Raw genomic sequence first — 19,485 nt, forward strand, 5'->3', positions numbered from 1 at the left:
TCTGGTTCTTGAAATAGGTCTGTTCAGAACTTTTGTTACCTTGGTGCCATCTAGCAAATCAGCCCACATTTCTACTTGTTTTGGTCACAACCATTATAATCAAGGATGTGTCATCACTGGAGGGCATTGCACAAGGCACAACAGAAGTAAACAATAGTAGCAGGATGACCACGTTAATGATACAAACTTTTGTTATGTTTTTTTTCTCCTAAATGCTCTGAATGGTTCAAAATTAGGTGTGGAAACTAGAATCCCAAGTCCTGATGGAAAAAGGGTAACAGTGGTCTTAGCAAATTGGTAATTGGTAATTTTTTCAGTGTTTTTAACAGCTAATCGATGAATCAAGAAAATAATCTGTGGATGAATCAGTATTGACTGAATAATCTACAGTTTCCCTTTATATACTGCATATGGTTGTATGAGATAAATGAAGGCAATGTTGCAAATCAATTAGACTGCTTTATGACAATATTAGATTTTGTATGATTTTTGCATCAATGGTCTGAATCACATTTTTTGTTGGGTGTTTAAAATGCTGGAATAGATAAAGCAAACATTCTTGTCTGGTTATGTATTCATAAACAGATTCTCAAAAGATTTTTTACACATACACAGATACTGTGATATAAAATCATATACTCCAATAAATAATTTTATTCATATTTCCCCCACTCCTAGGAGTACCTGCCTGGTTAGAGCTGTTCTCTCTTGGCTCATGGATCAGTTTAACTAAACTATCCAACAAAATTATAATTGTGCAGCTTTGATGGAGGTTTGCACTCTCTGAGCTCATTATCTTCAGAGAGATTGTGGCTAGAGTTGGAGAGTCTGCAAATGTTTATCTATGGAATTAATTTTGTTCTGCATCTAGAAATTTGATTAACATCCAGCAATCACAGTTGCCCAAAAACATCCCCAAAATGCAGAAACGCAAACAAAAAGGCAAACAGTGCAGTCACGCTGGAACTATGGGTTTTGGATGAAAATCATATTTCTTTGCTTTTCATTTTTTAGCTCTCTGCTCTCTGAAAACACAATGCCTCCAGCCGCGGCTATGGCTGGCGCAGAGGCATAATAACAAACTTGAACAGGTACACAAAAACCCATTCAGGTATCTTACAGTAAAATACAATATATAATATAATATAAGTACTGCACTCCATGAGTTGCTAACTCCCGTTAAAACTGAGCAGAGGTCAGAGTCAACCCAGAACCCAGAAAATAAACCTTCATTCGCCGAGGAACACAAACATGGCTGAAGCCGAGAGTGTGACAAGGGAGAGAAAAGCCAGCCAACCTCTCTCCTTCTGCACCTACGATGATTTATCTTCTTCCTCTAACTGGGGCAGAGAGGGGGGAGGAGGGTGGGCAGTATAGGGTGTCCTGCCCCCTCCCCCCAAAAAATCCCCCCTCAATACCTCGTTGCCAAACCCTGGAGGCCTGCTCTACTTCCAGCCACCTGGTTGACTTTGCAGCAGTGTGTGTGTAGCTGTGTTGTGTGTTTGATGGGGGTAACCTTCACCTGGACTCATAGAGATAGATGAAACCACAACGAGAGCTAAAAATAAAAGATTTTTGTCACCAATGGTAATAGCTCCGTAGCAGGCCAGTTTGCGGCAGCCTTGTTAAGCTTGACCAAGAGCATAATTTTCTCTCTCTAAATTAAAGATGAAATGTCTGCGTTCTGGCCCTACGATTATCACGGGAGCCTGTCAACAGAAATATCCCAAGGAGGCGGGCAGGATGAAAAATGCATCTGCAGTTTGGAAGAGACCAAGTGTGTGTGGGGATTTTTGTGTGATAGTGGTAGATGTATGAATAAAAAAATATCTGCGTAATATGCAGTTGCTATCTGAATGGTCACAGGGTGAGGGAATAAAAGGAAAATGTTTCATATAGCAAAATTATACTCTGTATTTCTGCTTTTATTCATATTTCTGCTTTGATTCAAATAAAGGCTTTGATTTTTCTTCTCACCTCATCTGTCATTTCATATGCATGGGTTTGATCCTAATCATAACCCTGATAAACCCTCCTTAATTATCAATAAATGATAATGCTATATAAAGTTAATTACTGCTATTTACTGCACATCTAGTTTATGGTCCCCGCAGTAATGCATAATGTAAATAATTCTTAGGTTTACCAGATTTTCTTCATAGATTACAATCACAATAAACTGCAGTGAGTAAAATGACTGTGTGGCAGATGTACCGTAAATGCCTTAAATAAAAGACAGAGATGTAGTTTATTAAGTGACTTGTTTTGGAGAGATTTGCTGGAGGACACATTTCCTCCTTGGGGTGTGAAGTGACTGGCAGGAAGCAAAGTATCACATAATGCAGCACTGACAAGAAAACACTCGACTCAGCACAATGAAATAAAACAGGAAGTCTATCTGCATTTATTGAGGTAGACTATCCTGTTTAATGCAAACTGTAATCTTTGTATCTTTTAAAATGACCTTATGATGCTTTTGGAATCTAAGGTGGTGACTGTTGGACCTCCTCCTACATCAATCTACTCCAAGAAAACAGAAAATACCTGTTTCTGATTCATTTGCAGGCAAAAAAAATAGTTCCAATATATAGTTTAACTCTGGATTTAAATTGTTGCTTTAATCAAGTAAATTTTACTTGTATTTTATGGAGTCAAAACTGTGTTTCTACAGTAGCCCACACCAGACAAACCAAAGAAAGGATCTTGATAGTGCCCTTCATGTTTTCAAGTCGGACACTGTAGTTAGCAGCACCTCCACGACGAGCAGCATAAAACACATAAGTCACTAAATCATCTTGCACAAAGCTCCCTGAATTCTTATTGCAAACATTCAACAAATAGAGAACCTTTAAAGGGAAAAAAAGGCTGAGGGTATCCATGGCAACAACACTGATGCTAAATTCTACTTTCACTGGTGATACTAAACCAACAATGGGGTAAACCGATTTTAAATTATTAAAACATAGCCTCACTTTAAAATGTCCTTAATCAAGAAAATAATGTTGATTTCATACTGGGAAAACTTGTTGTGTATTATTGTTTGCATGGCTTATTATTACCTCATTCATGATCACAAAAAGTTAATTTTGTAATTATTTACAAAGGGAATAGTGTAGAACACTATATCTGTAATGTACTTTTGATGGTCTTTAAGATATGGAATGGATTTTGAGCTGTCAATCCCCTTTTTCTTGTGATTTAAGCAATAAGTTTTCAGGTACTTTCTTTTCTTAGCTACTGAAGAGATATATCCTTATGTAGAGCTACTGTATCTATAAGACAATCTTTGAGTTTGAGTTGATTGTTGTGTTTTATTAGTGTTGTAATGTGTTTAGTTGCACAGTGAGTATGAATATTATGGATGTGTATTTATGTCATTTTGTTAATGAAAATAATGGAGACCCCAGGAAGTGTAGCCACTGTTTAATACAGAAGCTAATGGGGATCTTTATAAAAATTAAAAAAAAAAACAAACTGAACTGCTGGTGCAGACACTTAAAAAAATGATATGGTGAGTCAAGGACAAAATGTTGAAATTGTGTCAAGTACAACAATTGCTTCATAACAGCCTCAGAAATTTTATCATCGACACCTCAACAGTCTCAGCCTTCACCAAACATCATGTACTCCATTGTTATTAGCTGCAGGGATATTGTATTATGAGGTGTTCATTTGTCCACCCTCTATGTGTCACCTGGTCTCTGAGGCGATCGGTCTCCTCCTGGTATTCGGCCAGCTGTTTCTTCCACTGCTCCACGCTGCTGTTGGCTTCCTGCAGTGCTTCCACCAGCTTGGCGTTACTGTCCTGAAGGGTGAAGAGTTCAGCCTCCAGGTTTATCTCACACACCGACCTGAGGGGAAAAACACAGACTTAACTCAAAGCAAGAGTTATTTATTTTCGCCTGGTGCTGACAAAGTAGTCTGCTTCTCTGAGCCTTTTCGTAATAAGACCTTTCACATTTCTCATCCTCATTTGATCTAATATTAATGTGAGAAATATTGATTAGTGCATCTTTAAAGACATGGCACTGGTCGACCGTTAAGTGTCAGAAGAAAGCACCGCTGGTGTGTAAATTGCAGAAGATAATGAGGTAATGAAGTGAAACATTTATATCAGGCTCACCAGCTGTTAGGAGAAATTTGATGTGACATTTAACTGATTTCAAAGAGCCATGAGGCCATGTATTTTAATGTTTTCTGAAAAGTCAGATGCAGAACTAGAAAAAGTCACTGACTTGTAAATTACTCTTAAATGTCACTTTTCTTACGTTTTTTAAAACTTTTTTGTTCTATAATTTATTATCATTTAGAGGGGAGCTTTTAGGTTCAGGTTCACACTTGTATTTTGAGTTTTTATGTTCAAAAGACACATTATTTTCCTCATACTGTCTGTGCTGGAACACCTCTATAGAGCGCACCAGAGATGATGTTTTTCTTTACCCTGATGTGGAAATTAACTTTACCCTGGTTCCCTCGTCAAAAAGTCTATAGCACTTTTGTCTTCAACTTTAGATTACTGTAGAAAATGAGCTCTGTGGCAAACAAACGTTTATCATACTTACACGTTTTGTTCAGCAAGTTAACTGTCACAAGTAAACACCACTTCTGGGATTTTTGATGACTAAATGCAATCAGCAGAAACAAAGAGCTAATGTTAGGCTATAAACTACACCAACGTTATGTAATTTAACGTTACCACCACAACAAGGCTGTAAAGCCATGCTCGGTGCAGCTCGGTTTGATGACATTTTGTAGCCCCATTATACCACTTGTGTGAACATTTCTTTAGCTTGTGTTAACCACAGACCTTATTTTGAGACATCTAAGCAAAAACCCATTCAAAATACCCACTGACTTTAAAACAAGGGAAAAAACATACAGGACTAGTGGTACTCGAAGAGAGGTTTGTGAAAAAACTGAGGGCTTTCCAACAGAAGAGATTTCCTGGTTAAAGTTAAGAAAAAGTCAGAGTTTTTGTTAAAATGACAAAATTTCTTTCAGAAAGGGCTTCCTGGAAGAAGGCCTACAAGCAAAACTTCTCCAATGTACCATCTGCACTCTCACAGCGTCTCTGCACCATCCTTTCCACCAGGGAATAACTGTAACAAATCATGTATCGGCAGTCTCCTCTGTGAAAAATTACCAATAAAAACATCTAAACACCACCAGACATTTTCCTGCAGGACTATGAGCCAGAATGGAGGAGAAATCAGGAACAGTGGCATCCAAGATAAGAGGTTTCCCTGATGTTAGCATGCAGCCACATGTAGCAGTGTTTTTAATGTTAACACTTGCAGGAGCATGCTTGCAGCAGATGACCATATAAAGATATCTGTTATAACTGATGTAAGCTTGTCTTAAAAGTAGAAAAAAACATTGGAAACAGAATATTTAGAACTATCTGAAATGGGAGGTTTTTGCTCACAGGGATTAATTTTACATGTGTTTACCTTATTATTTGAAACTTTGGCCATGGTAATATGAACATCTGGCATTGTACTGTTATGCATAAGACAGAAAATAAGAAAAAGTATGATAGCCCCCCCCTAAGATTTTCTGTCTTTTGTCATTCATGTCCTTGGGAAGCACCTTAAAATGCAACACTGCACACGCATACAATCTTGCACACTATTAACTAATAAGTCCAACATAACTTTAGATGCTTCCTTCCAAGATTAAGGGGAATTACAGAGAGTGCTTTGGAAAAAATAAACCAATGGGGGACAGATGGATCAGGTCCTGTGTGACAGTAAAGGTCAGGATTCAGTTGGAATATTTAATAAACCAGAGAGCCATCACATGATGGAGTTAAAGAAACAGACTCTTTGCCATAAAGACAAAACTAACAGCTTGGCAACCGTAAAACCACTCACCATAGCAACAGGAGTAAAAGGCAAAAAGGCTGCGTAGGCTTATGACAATCATAAAATGAAACTGTTGGGATAATAGGTTGTAAAGCAGGCGAGTATGAGTGTTTTTCTGCTTCCTGGTCTCAGATGGAAGGTTGAGTGATCAATAATGGGCACCATAATGACAATAATTATGAGCTTCTAAATTCAGTGCCAGTCAGGCGTGGCTGGTCTTAAGACAGACACAGACACAGACATAGACACACACACACACACACACACACACACACACAGAGAGTGTCATTTTTGCTTTTTGAATTTATCAATGCTGATATTTCTCTTAAGAACTGTAAGTGAGGTTTTCTTAACACACATCACTAAAGCCAGTCTGACACTTTGGGTGAGTTTTTTTCTCTCAGAAGAGCACTCATTCGCTGCCATTAGTTTGTTTTTCCTGACTTTTAGTCTTTGGTATGAGTAAAGCTCAAAATCTCTCGGATCTCCTGGTGCTAAAGAATCCCAGCACTGCATGTTCTCCAGCTCTTCATACTCTGCCGCACACAAGTAGCGCCTGGGCAAGTCCGAGCATTTCAACACTGCTTATTGCCTTGCTTTGAGCAGAGGTCAAACACATGCATTTGACCAGACACGCTACTAATCTATGCATGAAACTATGCAGAGGTGTTTAAAATACAAAGGTTTTAGTAAAGATGCATGTGTTTGGGAAGTACTGGGGATATGACTACATAAATGAGACTTGGAATATATTGCATGAGTTGTGTAAATTTGTAAACTGATGCTTTGATATAGTTTTGCTGTTGTAAAGCTTTGCCCCCTTTAAATAATTTATAGAAAATTTTATAACTTTTTGTAATTCAACATAACACTGGGTGATTAACTGAAATACATATGGGCATTTTGGAGGTGAAATATTCCTTTAACTGTACCTCTTTTCACCTGCAATAATGGTGTTTTTGCCACTTGAGGGCAGCAAAAACAAGGTATAAGCACATCAGTGACATGTTAACACCTTTTAAAGGCCGTGATACACCAAACCGACATCAGAGAACTAGCGGCAATGAAAGCCCCTTGCTGCTGCGCCCTCATGTTGCCAATTCCCGACCAACATTTGCACATGAACACACCAAACTGAAGGCCAACCTGCGCATGTTCTTCAACGGCATGAAGGGAAATACCCTTTACCAGCAGACGGCAGCTGTCTGTTATACCCATTTAAAATGAGTCACTGGAAGAATGCCATGACACTACTTAGCCAGTTAGCACATTTACAACTCAAAGCAATGTTGAAAGAACAAAAGCATATTTTCTGTGTGCCAGTGAACAACAACACAACCTACCAGGAAATGTTTCTCCTAAGAGCTCAGTGGTTGAGAAAAACAATTGTACCCCATAAAACAAGTTCGTTTCAGCCTCCCTCCCTCCTAGCTTAAGCAGTTTTTTACATTTTTCACTCTAACTTCCGTTTTTCTTCTCATGCGCTGAGAATCAGAATGATTCCATTCACTGTCGGGCTCGATGGCCATCGCCACTGATTCAACATGCTGAGTCAGCAGAAAAAAAGGCTATAAGGGTCAATGAAGGCTGACGGTGCGGGACACACCATGGCGACCAGCACTGAGGACATTCGCCGTCAGCCCAACATGGGCAGATGGCCAACTGTTGGCTTGGTGTGTCACAGCCTTGAGATAATAGGGTGAATTGTTGGCAAACTGAGACACAATTCTTTCCAGTTTACATTTTTTTATTTCCTGCTGTCGATTATGTGTCACCTTTTTCAAATAGCAACTTAGAAAGAACCTCCTCAGTTGAAGTGTGGGTAACAGCTCAGCTCTGTGGATGGATAACAGTATGTGTTGTTTGTTGAAAAAATCCAGAGTGTTGTCTCTCTAAAACTTGTTCTCTATGCCAGTGAGGTCATGTTTTCAGCTTTGTTTGTTATAGGCATATCTCAAAAACCTGTGAACAGCTTTCAGTGGATTTTGGTAAAAAACTGGGCCATATGGGCAGGAAAAAAGTGAGAAAAGTTTGAATGTTTTTGCTGGTGTTTTCTCATGAACTACAAAAATCAAATGAAACAATTATGAAAAAAAAAGCATTGTGATTAGGATTAGAAGGATTATTTTAAAAACATTTTCAAATTGGGACTCTTTAACAGGGGTGGGCACTCTTTAATTGCTTCGCAGTTTATGGCTTGTAATCATTGTGAGGGCAACAAAATGTTCAGGGCATTTCCATCTGATCATGTAACCAAGCTGCGGGTTAGAGACGGGATTACAACCTTCGTAGTAAACTTTCTAAACTCTAACGGATAACATTTCCATTCCAGTACTCCCACACACTCACATCTGCTGCCTTGTCTGTTGTTTTATATTAATATGTGTGCTATGTCTCTCTTTGTTTGTGTATTGTTGTTATAGTTATTATTTTTATGTGTTTGTGTTGCTGCAAGCCAAATATTTTTTTATACATAGAAACTCCAAACATAAAATTTAACTGCATAATGTCCCTCTCTCTGTTTCTCTTGTTCTTATCTCTCTGCCCAACACTGTTAAATAAGTATCCTACATAAAATGTAAGTAGCTTATCTGATGAATGTACTCATGGAAAATTTATTATAGCATTATGGCTGTGATAAAAAAATGTTTTTTTCTACTACACTACTTATTAAAAGCAAATTTTACATTGAGCCAAAAGAACATTATACATAACATCAGTGAGCTGCATAAACAACGGTCCTTGTGAGGGAAATGTTCCTGTTTGGTGTCCTGAATCGAGCAGATCCCACTGAACATACCATGTGCAGTGTGTAGTGAGTGCACCAGTTAACAAAAAGTTTGTGCTCCTTCTGAGAGGGAAAAGAGGCTAAGATCAGCCTTACTGTATAATAATAAATTTATTATATTGATCGGAGTGGAATGGAACGTTTGAAGTATGACTGCATACCAGCAGTATGGATGAATGTGCAGCATGTTGAATGAAATAAAATTTGAAAAGTCTGTTAAAGGGATACTTTGCGATTTTTGAGGTGTGGCTGTATGAGATACTTATCTATAGTCAGTGGATTACATGTAGTAGATGGCAGTTGGTGCACACCCTGTTTGCAGAAAATGACGCAGCTGGCACCTCAAAGCTCAGCATTATACTGCTGTGGAGCAGCGTAATGCTGTGACTGAAAATCTCGAACTATTGCTTTAACGTGCTGGTAATAAAGAGAGTCTGACCACAAACTCTGATCATTGCATCTACTGCAATACTAAAAGGCAGTGTTATAAAGTAACTATACATTTACTCAAGTACTCTATGGTAAAAGTCTGACATTACTTGAGTATTTCCATTTTATGCTACTTTCTACTTGCTATGTCTGTATGTTCTCCTGTGCTGTTCTCCCTTTTCAGTCTCCTGCAGCTCTGCCCAGGTGTACTGCATTACCTAACAAGAGGGTCCGCTTGGCGATGTACACCTGGCCTGAGCAGGAGGTGCTTAAAAACTCTAGGGACAGCAGCAGAGAGAAGAGGTGGTGGTGGGACTGCTGATTTTGTTCCATCTCAGCCTGTTATTTTATTTCCTTGTTTGCTTGTCTAATGTGAATAAATCACATGGATTTGATTATTTTAAAAGTGTCTTAAGCCTGGTATACACTGTGCAATTTTGGGCTGTCCCGGACAAAAGATAACCATTGTGACAGAGCGTGGCGATATCTTTGGTTGCGGTCCTTAAATGGTTGTCCTTCGTTGCACAGTGAGAGAGGTTTAAGGATGGCCGTTGTCACGGTCTTGCGATCAAAGACAGCCTGGAATACAATTCTGACAGTGTCAGAAATCTGGGATGAGAATTTCACAGTGTGACTGCTGTTATGACCTACGTGTGCCAACAAACCAAAAGAAATGCAGCATGAAATAACACTGACCAGCATGACATTGCTCAATGCTAGCAGATGCTAATAAACACTGACTTTGAGCTTTTGTTGCAAAATTTGCATGCAAAGTCGACCTCTTTCCCCCAGCCATGACCACGTCTCCTCCTCCTCCTCCTCCTCTTCTTCAGACCTTTTTCAACACATAAATGCCACTATAGTGAGGGCTCGATTTGTTTTTTTTTTTACAGTTTGACGTCGATCGATAGGTCGTAGAATGCCATTCAGTAGGAGATGTCATTGCACAGTCTGCATGCATCAAATTTAATGTCTTACCCAAATTTAGTAAGATCCATGTCGCAGATTACATCTTGCACTAAATTTATAAGGTTGCAAAATGGGGCATCACAAACGGCTTATGGGATGCAAAATGTTAATATAAATTAATACAAATGTGAAATGTAAATTTTAACTAAAAAAAATGGAAAACTACAATGAAAATAAAAACGTCTTGCATATGGATATAAAATACAGGACGGGTTTATCATGTTTTGTTGTTCAGTAATTTAAGACATGAAGAGGGAAAACACTGTCATTACCCTTCAGACAGCATCTTTTTGACCCTCTCCTTCTCGGCTGTCAGCTGCACTTCGGCGCTCTTGCTGCGAAACAGCTTTTCCTCGCCTGGCCCGTTGACTGTGAGCAGCGGCGGAGAGTGACGCTCCTCCGACAACTCCTAAAACAACAGGGATGAACACAAACAGGACATGATCTCTGTTATTAAGTCGAAATTAAATCAGTAGCAGCTATGTTAACATAGCATTAGTTTCATTCTGTACGACACCTTTAGCATAAGTGTTAAAAACTAGAGAAAAAAATGGATGTTTCTTTGAGATGTTTGGGATTATGGTATTGATCGTATTAATCTTAATCAACTACCCAGCACTTCTATCAGCAGACCAGAGTCCTCTAATAGAAAGAGCCTATTTAGAGCACAAGAGCACTTAAAAGAGTATAACTGCAGTTTGCACCACATTATTTTACTTAGAGTGGGCGTATTAAATGCAGTTGTGGAAATTTAAAACGTATATTAACTCAAATACTACTTCATGGAGCTGAACTGGTGCCGTGCACACTCAGTGTAGAGGTTACATAAAAATTTTGAGATATTTGTACTTGACTTCTAGCCTGTCCATTTTTTCTACTTTGTGCTTCTACTGCATTACAGAACATTTCATATGGAATTAATGTACATTATTATTATTGTATCTACAACATTTATCTGATTTAGATGAAGTATATAAAATATAATCAACACCTTATTATTACTGATCCCAAGGGAGAAATTACAAAGCTACCCAGCAGTATATCAAACAAAATGTGTGTGTGTGTGTATATTATACACACACACACACACACGCACGCACACACACACACACACACACATTCAAATTAGCCCAACATTTACTAGCTGCAATCATCCCACATAAGTGCTTTTATTTTGGTATTTAAAGTATGTTTTGATGATAATGCTTTTGCACTTTTATACTTGTAACAGCTTATTTCTACACTGTGGTACCACTGCTTTCATTTAAGTAAAAGATCAGAGGCCCTCTCCTACCACTGTCTAAATTACATTAAATGTTCCAATATTTTAACATAAGCATAAACAAAGATTATTGACTGTGGACTGTTGATACAAGATTAAGCACAATTTATTAGATTTAGGCTCAGAGGTTCAGGTCTGAGCTGGTGACAGCTCCATTACTGTCTCCATATCCAGACCTGTCATCAGAACAAAACGGACGAGACACAGCAGCGGGACAGGACAGGGCCCAGCCTGTCAATGCCTGATATGTCCCATCTGGGCTCCTGTAAACAGGCTCCATGCAGAGTGAGCAGCCATGTGTGGAGCCCAGCTGGGTTTTCTTTATCCAGCCTCAGAGATCTGATTGGACACTGACTGAACAGAAAATGACTGAAGTGGAGCTTCTCGCTCCAGGACTTCATCTGCTGTTTGTGTGTGGAAAAACACACACTTGCTGGTAATCCTGCTGTAATGTGTATGTCTGTTGAGATATATACTGCACATCTGGAAAAAGCTTACTAGCAGTGCAGGTTCCACTTGATACAGAAATACAAGAGTAATTAAACAGTTGGTGTCTTACACTTATATATCACATATTGCACCAGTGACCCTTTGTTTGATCAATGAGCGGATCTGCAGCCATCATGCAACATGAAGATTCAACTGGTTCCTTGTTTGCAGCCTCATTCTTGCAGCTGGACCTGAAGTTAGTTGTGAACAAATGTGGTCACTGGGATATTTGTAGATGAAGTTAACAGCTATATCTGCAACACAGAAGTCAGGAGTCTTCTCACCTCATTAACAGGGGCCTACAGTATAAAATAAAGGTTAAATGAGAAGAGCCATTTATCATCCTCTCATGTCAAAAGGAGACTTTGAATATGACATTACAGCATGCAGATGGCTTGACTCCAGCCTGGCACAGTCAAGTCTGACCAATCTGCTTTGATATTTTCCTTCCCTGCTGCCCAGAAATGGGTTCAAGCTTCCTTTCACACAGTTTTGTGAACCATTTTCCTCAGTTTGAGGCTGTGGGCTATAAAACTGAAAGAAAACACTGAAAGGAGGTCTCCTTTTTAAAAGCATACAGATGAATTAGCTTGAGCATATTTCTTTACCCTGTCGCCTTCTTTCTTCTTCTCTCTGTGTGGTAACCTAAACCTGAACCTGTCGACGACCAAGTCCCTTTACTGCAGCATTGCAACCCTGCACTTATTGGAGAAAAATCCTGTATTATTAATTTGAGCAAGCCCAAGCGTATTCCCCCGAGGACGCTGTTTATTATCTATAGCTGAGCGGCTCTCTGTCTGACCTAATGGATATGGAATAAAACACAACCGACTCATGTGGATGGGCACCGTGTCCAGAGGAAGAAGCCCGAGAACGGGAAAAATCAAAGCTAAGACAACTCCAGCCAACGGATCGGCTGTGCGTATCTCTGAATAATTCAAGCTGTGGATCATGTTTAAGTCATAAATGGTATTACAAATTTACAGCAGTTTTTCCGTATGTTGTTCGCTAACAGGCTGAGTGGAAACAAGGCAGAGACACTGGAGCACAAGCCTGCGACCAATAACTAATTAGGCAGAGTTCAAAGGAATTTTCACTTTTAAAGGACAATTCTGTCTGTTCTCAAGGGAAGTGCAGTCTGGATCCTCTCAATTTCATTCCAATTCAGATGAACAGGCTGCACGTTGCCTTATTCTGTGCATCTTCAATTGGACATACAGATTAAATTTTGTGTTGCAGTTGCTGTCGTTAACAAAGCTTTTACTCTTTTGTAGCAAACACCAGCTGTGCTTTGAAGCTAAATTTGCTCTGAAGTCAACTTTGATCAGACTCCAGATGAATTATTGAGCACGATAGTCGGTGCAATGCTGAGGCGCATGACTACAAACACCGCACTCCCTTAGACAAAAGAAGATGGTTGGCTTATGTGTTGCTTTTTGATTGTGAGGCGAAGTGTGTGTTTTCACGCACCTGGGAGAGCTGGGAGATGAACGTGTCCCATGATGCATCACGAAGAGGGAGAGGAAAGGGGCAGATGAGGAGAAATAGAAGAAATACTTATTAGATACTTAACACAATGCCATTAATTTGGCCATGCATTTATCTATCCTGTGCTCATAAAAGCTTCACCATTTCCTGCTTTTCACTTTGTTTGATCGTTTCTGCACAGGCTCATTTCATGTTTCTGGTTTGTTTGGAGTGAACAAAAGAAAAAGGGTGTCCTCAGCAGAAGCAGTAACTGAAACTGAAGGCTGAACAAAGAAAACTAACTGTTTCAAGAGGAAGAAGATGTCACAGTCCTGTAATTTGCTTGAGTGACATGTAATCATTGGGAAGTGAGCAGTGAGAGTTAAGCAACGACAATCAAGACAGAATAAAGATGCAGATTGAATACATTTATGTTTCTCTGTTAACCAACAATGTGAATCAGTATTAAAAGACTGTTGAACCCTAAATAAAAATCCACATGAACATGAAAATAAAAATGCATGTGTGTGTTGTATTTTAACAAGCCCTCAATCCCCAAGAGCAGCAACTTTAAAACTTTTCAGGAGGAGGCTTGCTTTGTAATCGATGGTAATCCCTGATGCTTTAAATTTTCAACAGCTTTCCTGAGAGCTTTCGTCATGACGTCTCTGCACCACTGTTTGTCTTAAGTACATCTACACTGTTTACTTATTTATCTCAGCATCCGTCCATTTGCTCCCTTAGCTTAAGAAAAGCTCCTGTTTCTACACTGTGTGTTTCACACACCTGATTTATTTATTCATGTGTCCATGCATCAGACTGAACATGTTTCTCTTGAAGCACTTGAGCTCCTGACTGAACAACACACACACACACACACACACACACACACACACACACACACACACACACACACACACACACACACACACACACACACACACACACACACACACACACACACACACACACACACACACACACTTTTTTTTGCTAGTTTTAGTACCAAGTCTGTGGTTTAAAATATTGATGACTGGCATTTCTGTTTGCCTCTCTGCCTCTGCATAGATATGTATATGGGAGGAGATAGCAGAAGAAAAAAAAAGCTCCAATCAGCAGGCACAAACAAATGACAGCTGTTACGTGTCAGAGGAGGGGAAGAGCTCCTGACTCCTGCTGTGTTTACACTGTTGTTAAGATAATTTATGTGCAGAGATGTCATTTATTCGACTCTTTTTGACATTCATTTACCTCTACTGTGTGGCTCAGTGGTCCTGACCTTTTCTAAGGCCACAGCCCTGCAAGATGAGCCTGTCAACACCATATGTCATGTTCCAAATGAGTTTTTTTGAACTGGTTTCAAACTGAATGTTATCTAATACTATTAACTGTCTAAAAGATGGTTGCTGTTACAACAATTTTCTTAACAAATATAATTACCCCCACAGAAAAGTTTGAATTCATATTGCTATCAATAAGCCTGGCAATGGCTGGACAATTTCAACCTTTTATCCATTATTAAGTGATCTATTCTGATTTATTTACACACTTGTTCACTGGTTTTATTATAGGCACTCTTAATCACAGCACCTTCGGTTAAAATAATAGTTTGACATTTTGGGAACTATGCCTATTTGCTCTTTAGCTGGGCATTTGATAAAAAAATAATATCTCTTTTATACATATGCAGCTTCAGCTAGCAGCCATTTAGCTTAGCTTAGCTTAGCAGAAAGAAGGGGACACAGCTAGCTTGGCTCTCGCCAACAGTTTAAACATCAGCCTAGCAGCACATCTAAGGTTTGTTTGTTTAACAAAAATATAAGCATAAAAATGACTTGCAGTTTTATGGGGCCAAACTATTTCTGGGCTGGGATTAGTAACTTCCTAGATTCTCCTCCGGTTGCCTGAAAACTGCTCCCGTCCAAGAAACAGTCTGACATATAACCTTTCTTTTAACTGCCAGTAATTATGGGCCAATATGAGGGCATATTATTCCTAGAAACAGTCAGTGACATAGTGATGGATAAAATTAAATGGGTTTTGGGGACTTTTAAAATAAATGTTTAGTTGCCTGTTATACCATATTTAAGTAATTAGCATTTATCAAATTTATTAGTTATACAAGACATGACATTAACAGGGCTTTGTTTAAGGTTGTCGATACTAAAAGTGAAGTATCTACTAAAAAATAAATATCTTCCATAAACATTATTTTCAGCATAAAAATGCTTTGCATCTTGGCACTTGTCGGCTCCATAATGCTCCCTGTATTGCTCTGTTTATTCCTTATTTTTATCTCACTGAACTTCACCATCTCCTTCTCCATCTTATCTCTGAGCTCTGCAAATAAGCCTGAAAGCTGCAGCTTTACTGCATGCAGATCCCCTGCTGCCATCCACATATCAGAGGCAGAATATGTGCTCTGCAAAGCTCTAGGCTGCACAGATACAGCTCTGCAACACTGTAGATGGTCACTGACCAGGGCTGTTCCTGACCAGCTGAATGTGATGCAAAACCTACTGATAATGAGGAGGAAAATAAAACAAGACAAAATACTGCAGCTTCCCTCCAGCAGTGTATAAACCCACACTTTCTGTAGGTTCATCAGTTTATCATGATGTAAGGTTTACATATTTAACTGTAAGTTTACTTCCAGTATTATTAGATTACTTTTCTCCTCTTATTCTACCTCCCAACTTTTTCACATTTTGTAGCTAGAACCTTTTTTTAATGTTATATTCAATAACATTAAAGGAATACTGTGTAAGATTTAGGGGGATTTTGTGACAGGTAGCAGTGAGGATTGCAAACTGTAACCAGACGATACTTCTAGTGGTTCTTCAGTGCTCATTGTTCAAATTATCTGCAGAGGTCTCTTCTCTGTTTCACCTGCAGACAGGCCACTAGCTTTTATCTGTTAACTTAAGATTCAGATGTTCCAGAGGTTTTTATCGGGAGTTGAATTATCCACAGAGGTCTACTTCTCTCTAAAACAAACAAACCTGTTCAATTAAACCACTAAAAACACTGGATAAAGCACTTTGACGTGAAAAAAAATCAGTGTTTTCTGATGCTCTCTTTGTGAAAGACTGCTAACTACAGTGGCTGATTTGAAAGCATGAATGGCCCTATCTAGAGCCAGTGTTTGGTTTTTCCATTCTGGACTACTTAAGATACATCACGGGGCAACATGGCAGGCTCCATGGACAAGCACCCGCCCCCTGTGTAGTTATGAACAGCTCATTCTATAGCAACAAAAGCACAACAATTCTTATTTTCACGTGACTATAAACCAAAAAAAAGATACTGACTATATCATATTGAATTTTTGCCATCATATCCCCCTAAACTCTATACACTGGACCTTTGAGTCAGGAATAACAGTTGTTACTTAACACACCAATCTGCATGTTAGTGATCTTGAACCAGGGTTTGTGTAAAGCTTTGGACAGCACTCAAACTTTGGTATATAAAAGCCTTAATGGAACTCTAAGCTGACATTATAGCCACACTGGAGCCGCCATCAATACTTGGCTGCAGTTCATACTTACAATAACCTTCTGTAGTCACACTTTATCACAGCTTTGATTGGTTATTATTTCTGTATTATACAGGTTCAGGCAGTCAGCAGTACGGTGTTTTACAATGTGCAGCAGTGAGTCCGAAGATGTGATAATAACCACAGCAACAGCTTTGAGTTTACTGCCTGACACAAAATCAATGATGGCTGTGTTTTCTAGAAACCAGCGGAGCCTGCTTGTGTCTGACCTTGCAGCTCCATCCAGGTGATGTTTCTGTGTGTCTGTGTGTGTGCTTGATTAATTGATTTAGCATGTTTGTATGCATTACCATGTGTCCCTGTGTTGCGTGTATTACCCAACAGGCAAACAGATCTCTGGTTGCCATGGTAACAGGATGTAACTCCTCTGCTTGCTGACCCTGACCTCTGACCTATAAATGTGCAGCTTCACTCTGAATTCCACATTGAAGGCATAAAATGTTTTACAACTTTGTAGCCTCTGCATTTTACAAATTCCTTGATTGATAATTTTCGATTTTAATCCATATACTCGCACAAGTACACAACACTGGTGTTTGTGTACTGGACATGTTGCTACATCCTACGGCAAAACTTCGAGCAAGAAATCCATTTTGCACATGTGTACAACTGGCAGAAATTCCAATATCAACATACAACACGTGTGAAACAAGTTAGTCTGGAACCTTTCAGTTTTTTTTAAGTTGCAAATGGCTTTGTCAACAGTCAAAGAAAGTGGGCTTTTTAGATGTATTTTATGTTAGATGCCTTAAACAAAGTCTGTGGTTAGCACAATCTTTAGAGACTTTGATGTTTTGTTCTGCAATATTAAATATGTCAGTAAATACCCCACTTGTGAACTTTGAAGCTTTTCTGTGCCTTGAAAAAGGCACTCTTGTTGTGAATGCGATGTGACTGCAGTGTTATTCATTTTATTTGTTTCGTTTTAGTGTAACCTTAGCTTTTTACTTCTGGCGATTACATTTAGGCCTTAGAATCCTGAAAGTGGTGTCTATTTGTAGAGATGACTTTGTTAAACAAAAGGTGTAAGTATCATGAACGTTTGCTTGCCACAGATCTTATTTTCTGCTATGATCCAAAATCCAATAAAAAAATTCTATAGGCTTTTTAACTGGGGAACAAGGGAAAAGCTACCTTTTTGGTAAGCCTACAGAAAAACCTCTCCCAGGGGCATTCAAATTGCCATCAGAGTTTGAAAATAGGACTTCAACAGAAAGTTCCACATCAGCTGCAGCAGGCAAACTGAGCCCTAATCTGATCTGAAGTGTGAATATTCATCAAAATATGACACACAAAGAAGGTTTTCACATCAGGAACCCAGAGCCAGATCTAAGTGTACTTGACCCTAAAGTCCAGTTGATTTGAGTAGTTTGAACACTGTATGCCGTACTTGACAAGGGGGTTTCCAGTATGGTTCAGGTGTACTGCGGTACGGTCAGGTGTGAACACTACCGTTTCAAAACACAGAAGTGAACTGCTATTTAACACAACTACAATTTAATACTGCATCCTTTATAACCGGCAGAAGCGCAGCCTGCCAAGGACCCAAATCCAGCTTCACTACCCCCATCAACCTGCAGTCGGTGCTGCAGTGAGAGGCAGAGAGCTCTGTGCCTGACAACAGCAGCTTCTTCTCCGGCCAGAAGCAAAGCTTCACCTCGCTGCTGCACCTCTCCCTGTTGATGACAGCCCCTCTGTGGTGCCACTTTCTACACATCAGCGGAACTAAAATGCCACTGACATAAGTGTATTCAGCTTGGGGTGACCTCAAGCTCACCTGAGTGTGTGTGCCCCACATAAGCTGAGTCCTTTGCAGCGGCACAGGTTTGATTCCAGCCTGAGTCCTTTTGTTGCATGTCATCACGTCTCTCTACCACCTTTCCTGTCAGTCTACTACCGTCATATCAAAAATGACAAAAAAATAATATTTAAAAAAACAAAATAAGTGGGTGCGCATGGTGGCTCAGTGGATGGAGTGGGCGCCCCATGTATAAGGGCAGTGTCCTTGTCGCAACGGCTACGGGTTCGATTCCAGCTCATGGCTCATTGCTACTCATATGAAAGCTCAGGCATGGTGCAGTGCAGTTGTTTCTATGAAAACATCTTTAAGCAAATTTGCAGTTGAAAGGCATCAAATGTCCTGTTTTACACTTCAGACAGAATCATTTTAAAATGATTTAATTCAGAGTAGAGCGACAGTATTTCAGCATTCAAACCCATCAACGTAGAAGACACATTACAGTAAGTGAAAAAATGGAGGGTGGTTAAGGAAATATTACTGATCAAGCTGACCTCTGACCCCCTGTTTCATGCCTGTTTCTGTGAAGCTCAGTCCAGCATTAACACTGAGAAAACTGGTCCCCTGGCCTCGATGAAAACAATATCTAACAGAACTTTACCATTTGTTATCAGCTGGCTTGAAGAAATATTGTTCAATTTGGGCACCACAAATCTTGTACTGTTGACCTTCTTGGTGTTGATGCTTTGTTTTGTCGTATCCAGCAGTGTTTTCTCTTTTCTCTGGCTGAATAAATAGACAAGACAAACCATCAGCTCTTATCTGAATGTCTCAGAGCTGAGGTCGCAGATGAGTGTGACTCTGCAGTCTCTCAGACCTGCTGAGTGGCTCTTTGTTACA

At 39.4% G+C, this 19,485-nt stretch overlaps 1 protein-coding gene across 2 annotated transcripts in view; it reads right to left on the reverse strand.

The window, feature by feature from the left end:
* The window catches only part of LOC121965043 (homer protein homolog 3-like), a 59,363-nt gene that overhangs the window by 12,174 nt on the left and 27,704 nt on the right, over positions 1-19,485 (reverse strand). For both annotated transcript variants that reach the window (XM_088077597.1, XM_042515218.2), the window contains 2 exons: positions 10,323-10,459; positions 3,695-3,851 (listed from right to left, as the gene is read on the reverse strand). In XM_088077597.1, the coding sequence (XP_087933723.1) occupies positions 3,695-3,851; positions 10,323-10,459 (294 nt within the window). The remainder of the gene's footprint in view (positions 1-3,694; positions 3,852-10,322; positions 10,460-19,485) is intronic.

This window comes from Plectropomus leopardus, chromosome 5, assembly GCF_026936395.1.
Source record: "Plectropomus leopardus strain MGB_pleo_1.0 chromosome 5, ASM2693639v1, whole genome shotgun sequence".
NCBI classification, from domain to species: Eukaryota; Metazoa; Chordata; class Actinopteri; order Perciformes; family Serranidae; genus Plectropomus; species Plectropomus leopardus.